This window comes from Bos indicus x Bos taurus, chromosome 1 (assembly GCF_003369695.1).
Source record: "Bos indicus x Bos taurus breed Angus x Brahman F1 hybrid chromosome 1, Bos_hybrid_MaternalHap_v2.0, whole genome shotgun sequence".
NCBI classification, from domain to species: domain Eukaryota; kingdom Metazoa; phylum Chordata; class Mammalia; order Artiodactyla; family Bovidae; genus Bos; species Bos indicus x Bos taurus.
In genome coordinates this window covers 65072360-65088504 of record NC_040076.1, presented here as the reverse complement: position 1 = coordinate 65088504, position 16145 = coordinate 65072360, and the positions used below count along the sequence as shown (strand labels likewise).

Here is a 16145-nt window from a genome sequence, read left to right as displayed (position 1 = left end):
ACACAATGGGGGCAGAAAGGGATACCCCTGGCTCCCAAGGGATTCACTGGCTCATCTTCATGCTTCCATGCTCTGTGAGAAGTGTAAATAGGCAGCTGCTGCATCAAAGGCCTGATGATGCTAGAGTAACTAAGGTTCTGGCCTTTGGAATGAAAATCCTGGTGACTTGGGCAAGCAACCTAGATCTGCTAAAGTGATGGCCAAGAGAAGGGAAATCTCGAGAGCGTGGTGAGGGGAAATGATTATCAGCTAGGGCCTCAATCAGTCTCAACTGTGGACAGCAGCTTGCTCCACTAGCCCTCCTGACACTTAGGTCAGGTGGTACCTAACCACCTCTCTGAATGACAGATTCAGTCTGTTCACAGAGCCAAGCTGTTCAAAGAGTGGATGAGGAAATCCTATGCCTCTTTTGCCTGCTTCAATTCTGCTTGGCCCATCTTTTTACTCCAATTGCTGCTGCAGCTCTCAGCTGCCTGCAGGTGTGACTTCACCTCAGCTGCACAGCATGTCACCTGCCTTCTGTCCTAACCTTCCTTCATCCTCCATGAGATGCCTATAAGAATCCAGTCAGCCCGTCTGAGGCTTGCTCACATCTGGCAGTACAAGAGAATTAACTGCATGAGACAACTCTGGACCAAGAGGGAGAGGAATGAGTGGTATATATTCACTTTTTCATGTCTGAAGAAAAGTTCTGTGTCCATTCCACAGTGCTCCTCAGAAAGCCCCTATAGGAATTAAGCCCGTTACCCTCAGGCCAAGAGCACACAGTTGATGGGTTTTCCTTCAATCCGTTTCACTCTTAGCAGTCTGCCCCTTGTTCTTTCAGATAATTTCCTAACGTAAAAAATCTGTACAAGCTTTTCTCTTGGGCTCTGCATTATGGGGGTATTCCAGGTTCATATAAGGATCAAATGAAAGAACAGTTGTAAATATGCTTTGAAAGCTAAAACCAATATACTCATGTAAACCAGCCCCATAGAGCATGCTGTTCCACCTAAACATTTGATTTTACTTTGTTCTCATAGATGTAATTGTCTTCCACTGTTTCAAGACTGAACTACAAAGCATGGGGCAACTTTTACTGAGCAATACTCTGTTGCTTCATTTTCATCTTATGAGGTAGTAGGCATTACTATCTCCATGCCATGGATGAGGATGTGGAGGCCTGGTATTCCAACTGCTAAGCTCAAGCTAAGATTCTAGCCCAGATCTGACTTCCAAAGACCATGCTCTGTATCCTTTTACTTCTGTTCTTCAGCATGTCCTCCACCCTCCCTGTGTTCTCCCTAACAGTGGTCCCCAATGTAGCCATACCCAACACACCTCACCCTTTTGTGCTCCTGTTTTGCTCTGTCAGCCCCTGTGATCTTCAGAGCTGAGATCGAATGCCATCTTCCTAGACAGAACTGCTTCTTCATCAGCTTGCCTATATCACTTTCCTGAATCACTTTTTTTTTTTTTAAACCACAAGGCTGTAACTGTTCTGCTGCATTTATGACTGGGGCTGGAGCCAGACAAGAGCTTAGGTCTTAAATAGTACTAGATACATAATAAGCACTCATATAATAACTGTTGAATAAACACTTGTCAGAGTGTGTACTCCTAAAGCACAGGGCCTAAGTTTGTCCTACTGACTGCTCTATTCTCAGCACGTAGCACAATGCCTGGCTTACAGCAGACACTCATTTGCTAAATGACTGAATGAATGAACATGAATCTGTTTCTTCATTAAACTGTGAATTCTTACAAAGTGGGATTCTATAATGTTCAGCAAATGTTTGCTGAATCCAAGTAATATTAAGAAAGAAAAAACTTTATTTAATGATTAATTGATTTATTTAAACAATAGGACATACAGACATCACTGTCAGACTTAATAGGAGATGTTAAATGTTCGATCCAATTTTCCTTCCTGGATAAGTTTTTCTTTCCTATCCTGTACAAACAGAAAAAAAAAAGTACATTAAAAACAGTGCATTCTGGCACAATTCATGGTATAACTCTGAAAAACAAGAAGAAACACTCCCAACCTAATTCCAATCTCTCATTGTCTAAAGTCTGCACAGTATGACTGAGGAAGCAATAATCTGAAGAAATAAAGGGATAGTAAGAAAACACTCCTATTGAAAAATATCTATATTACCCCACCAAATAGCATACACTGAAAGCAAAAGGCATATACCTTCTGGTAAGTGTGGCCTACCTTTCTGTTAAGCAATAAATTATCAGATAATGAAAATATATACACTCTAACAGGACAGTGGATTGACTGGTTTAAGGCAGAGCTATTAACACATTGGTGGTAAGTGTGGCCTACCTTTCTGTTAAGCAATAAATTATCAGATAATGAAAATATATACACTCTAACAGGAGAGTGGATTGACAGGTTTAAGGCAGAACTATTAACACATTGGTGGGCTCCAGTGTAGATGGCAACATGAGGCCTGCGGGCTCGGGTTGGGGATCTAGTATCACACTGGTCTAGTGTCAAAGACAAGCTTGGCTTTCTATGCAGTCACATACCCAGGCCTCTGATGGCAGTGATCCCCACCATAGGCTGCTTCTGCTACTCTATTGGAATATCAATGTTTTAACATTAACTCGTACAACGTGACCAATGTAACTGAAATTCATGCAGAGCAGACAGGGAACATACAAAGTGATACATGTGTTCTGCTAATATGTAACCCAATAAATATCTCTTTAAAAACAACACCTAAAGGTTAATCAGAATGGAAAATCTTAACTTCTGCACATCTAATGAGAAAAAAGCAATTAACTTTTTAAGTTATTTCTGTATCCTCTTGCTTAATATACACAGGTGGTGCAGTGGTAAAGAATCCGCCTACCAATACCCAGAGACACAAGAGACATAGGTTCATTCCCTGGTCAGGAAGAGCCCCTGGAGAAGGAACTAGCAACCCACTCCAGTATTCCTGCCTGGAAATTTCCATGAACAGAGGAGCTTGTGGGCTACAGTCCATGGAGTTGCAAAGAGTTGGACACAACTGAGTGCACACGCACACACACACACACACACAACTTCCTTACCTCATGTAGAATACACCAGGAAAACTCTTCCATGAGCTAAGTTCAAGTCTTACATATTTAAAGGGACCAATTCATTATTTTAAATTCTAGAGCAGCCACTAATATTAAATTTGGAAGACCAAGAAACAACTATGCTTTTTAAGAGGGAATATTTCTACATGAGTTGAAAGGATAGAGCAATAAAACTAAACATGTAAATGAAACTTCCAGTTTTTAATTCAGCTGGAAAGGGATAAAGGTAGGAGAGGATAAAGGAAAGGTAAGGAAGAGGAGTAGAAAGCCAAGAAGGGAATTATCGAGTGAGAGACAGCTGCAGCACAGGGGGAACCTATCGCACAGTCACCAAACACAAAGTTCAAGTACTTACTCTGTCAGTTTTGAAAACATAATACCAGAAGACGAGGGGCCCAATTCCAAACAGAGCCCCTAAGAGGGAGGTCTTGGTATTGGGTCTGAAATTGGGATAGATATTTGCTGATCTTGCGTAGGTCCAACGAACCAAGGCAGGATCTTCCTAAAATGAATGAAAACAAAAGATACAGGGAATGAAGTTCCACATTGAGAAGCAATCTCATCAGGACTTTTGTTCTGGAGCATAGGAGACACCTCTTCTTCTCTCCTACAGTTAAGGGTATATCCCAAATATTCCTACATAGCTTCAGAGAAGATCATACATTTTCTAGCATTTGTTGACTAATTTCCTGATGATCCTGTTCAGAATTTAAAACACTCATATTATCCTTCAGCTTTCTATTGATTTAAGAATCCTAATCATTCCAAGCAGTCAGAGAAGGCATTTTTTTTTTAATCCTTTTTTTTCCGGATTGTTTTTGGCTTCACTGCCTTTCTGGAAGTATGACCAACAGAACCACACAGTATTTCCAATGAAGACAAACAGATTTCATATGCTCTATCATACTGTCAACTTTGTTTCCAGGACCCTTTCTAATGCTACACCCATGCCAGTCTCTCCAGGCTACAAATAAACTGTAGGAAGGATGAAGACTGAGGTAGGCTAACTCTGAACTTAAAAGTTTTTTGAGCTGCCTTGGCTGGTATTTTTAAGAGCAAAATTATTACATTTCACACTATTAAAATAGTTGTTGGAAAGGATAAAGCTGTTAAAGAAAAATAATCAGATCGTCTCGGTTAAAAAAAAGTAGTTGTGATGTGAGGGCTTAGTTAACTGGCAGCATGTGGGTTCTCAGTTTCCCAACCAGGGATCAAACCCAGGTGCCCTGCGTTGGAAGGTGGATTCTTTACCACTGTACCACAAGGGAAATCTCCCACGGTAACATTTTAAATGAAACTGTTTGCAGAGATAGTAAAGAAGGTTCTTTACTGAAGATACTGGTTCAATACTGGTTCAATGGGACGTGTGAGCTCTATACCTGAAAGGACAAAACATCTGTCTATTCTTATATGTATCCCTTCCAGGGCACACACCAGCTTGGCTTTTCTCCTAACTCTCTGGCTATTCTCTTAGTCTCTTTCACTCCCTTTCTACTTCTCTCTCCAATCTCTTAAGGGTGGACCTCAGACCCATGGGTCTTTCCTATCTACATTCACTCCCTTGATAATCTCTAGTCACATGGCTTTAAATATCCACCTGTAGGCAATTCAGTTCAGTTGCTCAGTCGTGTCCGACTCTTTGCGACCCCATGGACTGCAGCACGCCAGGCTTCCCTGTCCTATAGGCAGATGACTCCCCAAAAGTATGACTCCAGCCCTAGACCTCTAGCCTAAACAGGAGACATAATATCACACTCCCTGCTCAAGGTTGACATGTTGTTTAACCGGCAAAAGAAAAGTAACAGAAAGTGAAGTCGCTCAGTCATGTCCGATTCTTTGCGACCCCACGGACTGTAGCCTACCACACTCCTCTGTCCATGGGATTTTCCAGGCAAGAGTACTGGAGTGTGGTGCCATTTCCTTCTCCAGGGGATCTTCCCAACCCAGGGATCGAACCCGGGTGTCCCACATTGTAGGCAGATGCTTTACCATCTGCACCACCAGGGAAGTTTAACCGGCAAATGTAATGCCAAACGGGATGTATCCCAAACCGATCTCCCAACATGCATTCCACCTCCATCCCTGATCCTTTCACACTCTTCTCTATCCTGGCAAACTGTAACTTCATTCTTCACTTCAGTCAAAAACCTGAGCGTTATCCTTGAGTCCTCTCCTTCTCTAACACCACATATCCAATCTACCAGCTAACCTGGATGGCTCTACTTTCAATACATAAGCAGAAGAGATCATGTCTTACCAACTTCACTGCCACCACCCTTGCAGCCACCATCAATTAAGAAATTAGAATACTGAGGTCCTAGTCTCCCTGCTCCTATTTTTGCTCTCCCATAGTCTCTTCAACTAAGCAGCCAGAGAGGTTGTTAAAATATAAGTTCTGATTATGGGACATCCGACTCAGAAAAGTCCTTTCAGTGACCTATGAGACCTGGTGTGATCTAGTTCCAGGCACCTTTCCCATCTCATCTCTTCCTACTCTGCCCTCACCTTTCTCTATGTTAATCACAACAGTCTCTTCAGTATTTGGGAGATTAATGAGGGACACTCCTGTCGCAGGACCCTTGTACTTGCTGTCCCGTCTACTAGAATGCTACCTTCCCAGAGAGCTGAGTGGCTAGCTCCCTCATCTCAGTTTTCTGAAATCTTCAATGTCACCTTCTAAGCGAGGCCTTTCCTGAGCCTTTCTAAAATTATAGCTGCTCTCTGTCCCTTCTACATACACACACCCCTAATCCCCTCTTCCTTGTTTTATTTTTCTTCTCATCATTTACCACTACCTAACACGCTAAACAATTTAATTTTTTAACTTATTACTTGTCTTCCCTCTGGAAACAAAGCTTTATGAGGACAGGAGTCTCTGCCTGTTTGTTCTCCACTGTCACTACAGTATCTGTAAGAGGGCCTGGCATGTAACAGACTCTAAGCAATGACTTATTCACTAAATAAATCATTCTTAAAAGATTAGGCAAAGAACTTCCATGTACTGCTCAATATATAATAGTCAGGCATTCATCTATCCAGGGGCTTCACAGATGGCACAATGGTAAAGAATCTGCCTGCGAAGGTAGGAGACACAAGAGACGCGGGTTCGATCCCCAAGTTGAGAAGATTCCCTAGAGTAAAAAAGGGCAACCAACTCCAATATTTTTGCCTGGAGAATTCCATGGACAGAGGAGCTTCCCAGGGGGGGCTAGAGTCCACAGGGTCGCAGAGTGGGATATGACTGAGCACGCATGCATTTACTTAACAACCAACGAGGCAAAACTACAACTGCTCTGGGTCACAGAACTGGAAAAGTGAAAATCTGCAATTTAAATCTCAACTCTGTCTGACTCAAAGACCGTCTCTTTGAGAAAGACTTTGCGAAAGACTGACTCTTTTTTTAAAAACTACATCTTACTATCTAGCATACCGAACCCAAGCACGTGAGTATGTACATAATGAATGTCTCTCTCCGCACCTTCTTCCAAGCGAAGGAGGTTCTGGCTGGAGACAATATAGCCAAACGTAAGAAGATGCTTTGGGTTACACAGACTACAGTTCAAATTCTGCTCTATCACTTGCTAGTTGATATCACTCTATGACATACTTGTCCTTCCCATCTGTAAAATGGGGACAGTAATAGAGCACAACTCTTTGAATAGCTGTGATATCTGAATATCATTCAGGAAGAGTTTCAATAGTGCCTGGCGCACTGTAAATTCCCTTCAATCCTCTTAACTTCCTAAAATTCCTACAGAATACCAATTAATTGTTGGGAAAAGTCTTTTTTTTTAATATCATATCTGACATATTTAAATAGCTCTTGTACAAAAATTATCTAAAAGCATGCTTCTTAAATAATAATACTTTTCAGTTTACTGAGCATGTATTATGTGCCAAGAGTGTTATACAGACTATGTCATTTAACGTCACAAGGATCTATAAAGAATGTACTAACATTTCCATAAATGAAAATTAGAAAACTAAGTTTCAGAAGGGTCAGGGATATATATATATACACATATGTACAGAGTCACGTAGTTTGCCAGTACTTAGAGCCTTGGCGTTTGACTCCAAAGCGCAGAGCTTCAGTAAGTTGTAGCCTGTTTGGGTCTTTAAAAGAAACAAACTGAAAAATCACTATATTCCCATCAGGAGAGAGCAGTATTGCCTCAACTGTGAACTGAAAAGTGGAAAACAGCTTAAAAAAACAAACAAAACAAAAAACACACCCCTCTCCTCCCGACATTTTCTGAACACTCATCACAAGCCAGGCACTGTGCCGGCCGGTCACTTGCCTTATTTCGTTTAATCCTCCTAAGAGCCTCATAAGATAGGAAGTACCATATTATCCCCATTTTTCTGACAGGAAAACCGAGGCTAAGCAGCAGAGTTCAACAACTTTTTCAAGATCACTCAGGCGGGAAGTGATCAACCCGAGACTCAAACCCAGCCAGGTGTGAATCCAGAACCCGTCCTCTTTACCACCAAACATTCTGCCCAAGGTCAAAGGACTAATGAACCGGTCTGCTCTCTGGGCCTGGAAGAGGACCTATGTCTAAAATATTGTTCGGCAATGGTGACCAACCCGCTGCCTGGTCCCCCTGCAGGTCTGGGCTGAGCGGTCAGACCGGACCGTCCTGACTCTGGCCCCTCGATTCCCACCCACTGGCCCCTCACTCACGATAACCCCTCGGCGACTAGGGTCGTAGTACTGAAGCTGGTATTCCCGTTTAAGCCGGGATCTTATGGCCAACCGCTCGGCTTGTGCTTTCCGGGTTTCAGAAGATATGTCGTATTCAGCTGGGTCGAGGGTAGTAGGTAGGCTGGACAAGCGCGATGCCTCGTACTTGGGGAACGACATCTTGACGACCCGGCGCAAAACCGCGCTTGCGCGACTCCAAGGCCCGCCCTCTTCAGTCTGACCTTCGTCCCGAGGAAGTGCGCCTGCGCGATAGCCCGAGGTTGAAGATGGAGTTAAAGGAGTTCAGCTAGCTTCTTTCCTCTACCTTGCTTCCTCACTGTCCCGCCCCTCTAGTGGCGATCTGCGCTTGCGCAAGGTACTTTCCTCGCCTTCCCCCACCCCTATTTCCCTCCCCTTAGTTCAGTTCAGTTCAGTCGCTCAGTCGTGTCCGATTCTTTGCGATCCCATGATTTGCAGCACGCCAGGCCTTCCTGTCCATCACCAACTCCTGGAGTTCACTTTTCCTCCCCTACCCGCCTCCAGATCTGTCGCTTTTTTGCTCATTCCTAGCAGCCTTATCTGGAAAAGGACATGGCAACTCACTCCACTATTTTTGCCTGGAGAAGCCTATGGACAGAGGAGCCTGCTGGGCTGCTGTCCATGAGGTCGCACAGAGTCGGACACGACTGCAGCGACTTAGCATGCATGCATGCATTGGAGAGGGAAATGGCAACCCACTCCAGTATTCTTGCCTGGAGAATCCCAGGGACGGAGGAGCCTGGTAGGCTGCCGTCTATGGGGTCGCACAGAGTCGGACACGACTGAAGCGACTTAGCAGCAGCAGCAGCAGCCTTATCTCTACTGACAAACAGAGCTTATTATGTGAAGTTGAGCTAGCAGAGACGGAACATGGGATTGACTGCGATTCTGGTTCAGTGTGGGTTCATCTCTGTGACCTGGGACAAGTCACTTAAGTTCTCGGAGTTTTCCTCTTGCTTATCCTGGAGATAATGACCCTTCTTTCTACCTAGCAAAATTGTTGTGAGGATTAAAATAAAACAATGAATAGAATGCCAACATACTCTGCAAAACTCAATTTCTTATCCAAGAAAAAGAAAATAATCTTTGCTGTACGTTGCCACGTTAGATCCATACAACATAAGCAGAAGAGTGTTTTTCATTGGTGTAGAATGATGTCTAATAGAATGATGTTAAAAATATTCCCTTTCTGACTATAGGTCAGAAAAGAGGGGGGCAGGTTATTGAATAGACCTCTGGAAGACACAATATCTTAGTTAAAATATTAAAGCCTCAAAAAAAAATTACTAAAGCCTCTTAGGTAAAATTCCTAGCACTCTTCAGGGGCTAAGAATAAAAAACGTTTCACAGAGGTATGAAAATAAGCATCGGGGCGTTGTATCTTGCTGTGAAAGATGATTTGGGGAAAAAAGAGTAACCTAAAAGGAAAAGTTCTCCATCCCTACTGTCCTTCTCTTTCTCCCACTGTCACAGTCGCCCCCCCAAAAAAAGGGCAACTTCAAGTTGTATGACAGGGTCTTTGGGTACTAATGAGATACTCCTTTGGGGAAAACAGGTGAACAATATTTCCATAACTCAGGCAGGGAAAGCTGATCAGCTTGGGTGAAACATCTGGGGACATGTAGGTATGTTAAGAATGGTTGCTAAGCAGAGAAGGGATCTAAAAAATGCTGGCACTTTAAGTGATGAGGAGCAGCACTGCTGTCAAATTTATTCAACATTTTAATACTGTTTTAAAATATTTATTAAACAGTCATTGCATGAAGCACACTGCACACTAGTCAGTCTTAGTCAATCTTCTGGGCTCAGCGAAGGAAACACAGAAGAAGTGAAGGATGAGATGTTTGTCTCTGAGGAGCTGACAATCAGTCGGTACAGAAAGAACAGACGGAATATGATAATATTTGCTAAGTAGTTTAATGTCCAAATGAATATGGAGCAAAATGGGCTCAGGAGAATGCAGGCTGAGGGAATATAGAAAAAAAGAAGCTTGAGACAAATCACTCATACTCGATTTTAAAGGAGCAGGGGGAAAGTTCCGTTTTTCTAAACTGTTTAAACAGATTAAGAAAATAAAAGCAAAATGAAAAGAAGGAACAGATTGAAAATTCTAAAGACTGTGTTGATAGCTTCAAAAACCTTTGTTAATAGATTAGACCCTGAAGAAAGAAGGGCATGTAGAAAAAAGAAAGAAGAAAGAAGTACAGTGAGTACAAACTAACTGATAAAGTTTTTAAAAAAGACTTTTTAAGGTTAAGAGAGGAGGAGAGAGAGACAGAATAAATTTTATCATTTCATTTGGATGAGTTAAGGGGGTTATCTCTACATTTGCTTGATTCCCATAAGGATCTCTTTGCTACTGCTACTGCTAAGTCACTTCAGTCGTGTCCGACTCTGTTCGACCCCATAGACAGCAGCCCACCAGGCTCCCCCGTCCCTGGGATTCTCCAGGCAAGAACACTGGAGTGGGTTGCCATTTCCTTCTCCAATGCATGAAAGTGAAAAGTGAAAGTGAAGTCGCTCAGTCGTGTCCGACCCTCAGCGACCCCATGGACTGTTAGATGATTGTTAAAAATATGAAGTCCTAGGTTTTCTTCTGCTCTTGTACACTTAGAATTGATCTGGCAGTTGTAATTTTTACAACTTCCTGAGGAGATTCATACAATATTGTGTGTTTGAGGAACACAAAGATGAATACAAGAGGCCTTCCTTTTCCCAGAAATGGCCATCTTAGAATGAATCTATTTACATTGGAGACATAGATTCTATAGTGAAAGAAGAAGACTTGATTGGGATTTTATCTTGAAGCAATGCAACCAGTAAATTATGAAACTGAATTTATCTTATATTTATCACGTTTTATTTTCCAACTGTGTGCTAATTCTGATAAATGAAGTGTTAATTTGTGGGGACGTTATTTTCATGTACCTCATTATTCTTCACTGCATTTGATTTTTTTGTAGTAGGGTCATATTTGCAAAAGTGTTGGAGGGCTTGTCTAGTTTTCCCAATGCTCTGTCTTCATTCTTTGAAACCAAATTATTTCCTTTTGAAGCACTGATGTCATCATCATTCTTATTGATTTTTATTGTATTTGTTTGTTACCTGATTCAGCTCTAAGATCCTCCTGTATTAGTGACTTTGCATGTGGATCTAGCAGTTCATCAACATCACTTTCATCAGTTTCATAAAATTCCACAGCTTTCGCAAGATTTGCAATAGATTCCTCTTGCATTTGAGGACTGGATATTTTCAAATGGATGACCAAGACTTTGACAGGGTAGATGTAGGCACTAGGGTTAGCAAATGGAATAATTTCAGTGAGTAACAATTTCACAGGTGGTCATATCATCAATGAAAATTTTATGTTTTGAAAATTTTTACTTCTCTAAGAAATCTCCTAATAGAATTTATCAGAATTTATTACAACGTGGATTACAGGGACTAAGTACATGTGTCTGTACTTGGTCAGAAGAGAGTGGATGAAGTGGTAACGTGTAGAAGGAGAGAGGTACATGTGTGCAGGGGTAGGTAAGCTATACAAATGGGGCAGGGTTTCAGGGAACAGAAGGTGGACCGATGAACACAGAAACTGTAAGAAGCATATTAAGTTTCAGCTTGCAACAGTATGAAGAATGTTTCTTCTCTTAACTGGGTAGGATATTATGTAAATTTGTGAATAAACTCTTCACTTTGGGTTGAAAGTAAACCCAATGCCCAGAGATTTAGTTGATCAGTGATTAATAGCAGTTGAAATTTAGTGATATTCTCTATTTTTATTTTTTAAAATCTTGTCCTACATTGAGTGTTAACAAAGGATATACTGACAAGTTAATGAAAGGTACCCTCTTCACAAGAGCCCTCTCTACTACCCTGGGAAGGACCCTCAAAATGTGTTCAAATGGTCATTGGTTTTGTAAAATTAGAAAAGGAAAGCTATTTGAATCACAGTCTTCTAAGACTGCCATCTCTCTCCTCTGTGACTTCCCCCTTCTGTAACATTTTTCACCTGTTGGGTAGTATTGCAGTGACCTTAGATATTTGGGGGATCTTGCCCACAAAAAGTGGAATTTAGTAAAGTATATTTATTTGATTCGCAGCTATGCCAAGTGGAGTTATTACTAGCCATCCGGGTACAAGGTGTCTTCCAGGAATACTGTCATCACCTAGTGTGCCATGAAGGTGCAGAATTAGAGTTTGTATTGTGATATAAACTTGTCCTGTGAAGCCTGGCCCTGGAAATAATGAGGGTAGAGGAAGAGAACAAGGTTTGAAATAAACAGAACCAGAAGCTGATTTGGGTAGAAAATTCTTCTAGTCATTAATGAATCATTTTTGCTGGGAAGAAGGTGCCTCCCAGCACAGCTCCTTTCCCCCCAGACTGTATAAACTTCAAGTCCCATCAAGTTTCTTGATGGATCTTCCTGTTTGTCAGTCTTGTTTAAGGCTACAAGGAAGAGACTCATAATGCTACATGAATTAATTTAATTGCATAGAAATCAAGGAACATGGAGGTAGCAAGGAAAGTCATCTCTTCAAGAGCTGCATAGCATCCTGGAAACTTGTTTTCCAAAACTGAAATGAACAGCAGTTCAAAGAGAGAATAAGAAAAATACTCCAGAGTTTTCAGCATCCCACCTAAGCTCATGTAACCCACTTTCCCTTTGTTTACTTAGCATTTACTCTTCCTTTAAAAGAGGGTATTATTGAGTCAGTTTGACACTATTCAATCTGGGTTACCCCAAAGCATGGGATTGGCTTTCATTGTATCCAACCCATCTGTGGTTCTTTGACTTGGGCACTGTCCTAATTGGTTGTGAATAAGATTACACAAATATTTTACCCTAACAGATACACCGAAGTCAAAGAAGCTTACCATATTTGGAAAAGACTCACATAGTACTACTCTCTTCAGAAGTAGATTGTATCCAGAAGATGATTTTAGACTACACAGCCTCTTACAAATATACATCACTTTCTACATATTTCTATCATAGCTTTATAATAAGTCTTGCTATTATGGAGCAAATCTCTCCATTTTATTATAGTTCAAAATTGTCTTAGCTACTTATTTTCTTTTCTCTTTCAGAAGAATTTTAGTATTAAACTGTCAAGTTCCATGAAAAAAAAAATACATTAGGATTTGTGTTGGAATTGCACTAAAGTTGTAGCTTTACTTGAGAACAAACATCCTTATAATATTATATCTTCCCATATGTATTCATTAGTTAGGTCTTTTATTTCCTTCAATCGTGTTTCATAACTTTATCCATAAAGAATTCTGGCCTCTTCTTTCAGACTGATTCCTGCTGCATTATAGATTTCATTGCCGTTGTTAATTGTTTATTTTTCCTATTATATGTTCTGAAGGATTATTGCGGTATAGAGTAATATTACTGATGTTAGTATGCTGATCTTGCTGAACCAGTCCTATTAGCTTTTCTATACATTCTTTTTAGTTGTTCTGTATAGTCAGTCATTATCTTATGAAAATAGCAGTCTTGCCTTTTCTGTTCCAAATTTTATACTTCCTTTTTTCTCTCTTATTGAATTAGCTTGGACCTCCAGGACAATATTGTACAATAGTAAAAGCAGTGAGTCTCCTATCTTGTTCCCAGCTCTAACGGGGAATCTTCTGTTAGTTCACTGTTAAATATGTTTGCTGTGGAGTTGGTAGAATCTCTCTATCAGATAAATAAAATTCCCTTTTATTTCTTGCCAAAAGTATTTTAAAATAATGAATGATTGTTTAATTGATCAAGTGCTGTTTCCACATTTCTTGAGCTGTATGTTTTTTCTGTTAATTTGTTGAACAAGACAGAAAACCTTGGTAGGTTTTTCTGATGTCATGTGATTTTGCATTCTAGAATTAACTCTACTTCATGGTCATGTGTTTTTTAATATATTGTTGAATCAAATTTATGAGATTTAAAATAGAATTTTACCATATATATGTTCATAAGTGAATCGGCTCTTCTTATTTTGCTTTTATCTGCTTTTGGTAATATATTGAAATGAAATGAGTTGGATATATTTCCTTCTTTTTTTTCTTTTAGTTCTCCAAAACATTTTGTACAAGACAGGAACTATAATTCTTAAAAGCTTAGTAGATTATCTTATAAAATTGTCTTGAGGCTTCCATATTTTTTCAAGGAAGACTTCTGGCTTTCAATTCAATTTCAGTAATTGTTATTGGTTTGTTCAGGTTTTCTTCTGGAATCATTTATTGTAATTTACATTTTCTCAGGTATTTTTCTTTAAACTTATTGCCATAGTTTCTCATCTTATGATCTTTTCAGTCTCTACTGTCTTTATAATTACGATCCTCTTTTTGCTTATATTACTATTTATTTATTGGTCCTTTTTATCTTTCTCAATATTGTTAGAGTTCTGTCTACTTTGTCTTTTCAGAGACCTTATTTTTCATTTTTAAAATTATTTCTAATCAGTAACTTTTCCTCTTATTTCTTCTATTTTTCTTGAGATTATGCCAATGTTCTTTTTCTGCCTTCTTAAACAGAATGCTTATCTCATTTACTTTTGTTTATGTGTGTTTTATAATTTTTATGCATGTAATTCTGTATATTTTCATTTTAGCAACATCTCTACAAGTTTTATTAGCATTTTCATCATCATATAGCTCTGAATATTTCATAATTTCCATTATGTTTTGTCCTTAACCTGTAATTTAGAAATGCAAAGGATGTTTTGCTTTGTCTATCTCTTTATTGTTAATTTCTAATTTAATAGCATTATTGTCAGATAACTTTGTATAATATTAGCCCTTTGGGACTTCATATGTGATCAGATTTTTGTTCAGTTTGTTTTGTTTTTTTCACACACCAGTTTTTAAAGCTTTCTATTTTATAATGGAGTGTTGCCAATTAATAATGTTGCGATAGTTTCAGGTACACAGCAAAGGGATTCAGCCCTGTATATACATGTATCCATTCTCCCCTATCCAAGCTGCCGCATAATGTTGAGCAGAGTTCCCTGCGCTATACAGTAGGACCCTGTTGGTTATCCATTTTAAATATAGCAGATAGACCCTTTTTTGAAATGTAACCTACATATGCACATGCTATATATATGTATATATAACTCTGTCATATACATAACAGAGTTATGGCTCAGCCAGTAGAGAATTCTGACGCAACTTAGCAACAGCAGCAGCAGCAGGAGACCCAGGTTCGATCCCTGGGTTGGGAAGATCTCCTGGAGAAGGGAATGGTAACTCCAGTATTCTTGTCGGGAGAATTCCATGGACAGAGGAGCCTGGTGGGTTACGGTCCGTGGGGTCATAAAGAATCCGACATGACTGAGTGACTAACACTTTCACTTTCATTCGAGTGCTAAGTTGCTTCAGTTGTGTCCAGCTCTTTGCGACCTTATGGACTATAGCCTGCCAGGCTCCTCTGTCCATGGGATTCTCCAGGCAAGAATACTGGAGTGGATAGCCATCCCCTCCACCAGGGGATCATACTGACCCAGGGATCGAGCCCACGTCTCTTGTCTCCTGCATTGGCAGGCGGGTTCTTTATCACTAGTGCCACCTAGGAAGCCCAACCTACATATAGGAAAATGCATAAATCGTACATATGATAGTCAGTGAGTTATTACAATGTGAACACACCCCTGTAATTGCACAGTTGTTTTTTAATTGAAATATAGTTGCTATACCTTATTATGTTGCAGGTGTACAGTGATTAACAATTTTAAAGATTAAATTCCATTTATAGTTATTATAGAAATTATAAAATATTGGCTATATTCCCTGTGTACACATAGTCATTTTTATAATAGTTCTGGTGTAGCTTTAAAAGAATGTGTATTCTGTATTCACTGAGAGCAAGGTTAGATCAAGCTTGTTAATTGTGTGGTTTGGATCTCTCATATCTTTATTCATCTCTCATATCTTTGTCTGCTTGATCTGTTTCTAACATGGAGGTGTGTTATAATCTTCCAATGCCATTGTGGTTTGTTAATTTCTCCTTGAGCAAAATTGGAATACACAGGGTGAATTGAAGGTGATATAAAAACATTTTTATGTGCATGCATCTGTGAATTGTTTTTCCCATAAAGACAAAGAGGTTCGCTCACTCCATCCATTTATTGTGCTGTATACAAACCAAACAGAAAAAAAGATTTCTGCTTAAAATATACAGTGCACTTAGAAACACATCTGTCATGTAGACAGATCCAAAAGCTTATGAATATTACATTTTGCATTCCTCTTCTTCAGAGACATCTTTTCATCCTAGTCATATATCTGTTCTTATTCCTAAAGTCACTTACATAAGCACATATTTGTACTTGAAAGGAACAATAAGTTTCCTACAGAGTGTAAGGTGACATTTTC

General features: G+C 39.9%; 1 protein-coding gene across 1 annotated transcript; it reads right to left on the bottom strand.

Moving 5' to 3' along the window:
• Window positions 1–1795: 1795 nt before the first annotated feature.
• NDUFB4 (NADH:ubiquinone oxidoreductase subunit B4) lies at window positions 1796–8058 on the bottom strand. Its single transcript, XM_027530569.1, has 3 exons — window positions 7748–8058; window positions 3419–3565; window positions 1796–1936 (listed from the first exon to the last, which is right to left on the bottom strand). The coding sequence occupies exons 1-3, from the start codon at window positions 7925–7927 to the stop codon at window positions 1874–1876; spliced, it is 390 nt and encodes a 129-aa protein (XP_027386370.1). The 5' UTR covers window positions 7928–8058; the 3' UTR covers window positions 1796–1873.
• Between the last annotated feature and the right edge of the window lie 8087 nt (window positions 8059–16145).

What these genes read in the sequence shown, in the direction of transcription:
- NDUFB4 (XM_027530569.1), bottom strand. Translation starts at nt 7,927, where the DNA reads ATGTCGTTCCCCAAGTACGAGGCATCGCGCTTGTCCAGCCTACCTACT. An exon ending in CTAGTCGCCGAGGGGTTATC is followed by an intron (nt 3,566 to 7,747) that starts GTGAGTGAGGGG and finishes CATTCATTTTAG; the next exon opens with GAAGATCCTGCCTTGGTTCG. An exon ending in ATGTTTTCAAAACTGACAGA is followed by an intron (nt 1,937 to 3,418) that starts GTAAGTACTTGA and finishes CTGTTTGTACAG; the next exon opens with GATAGGAAAGAAAAACTTAT.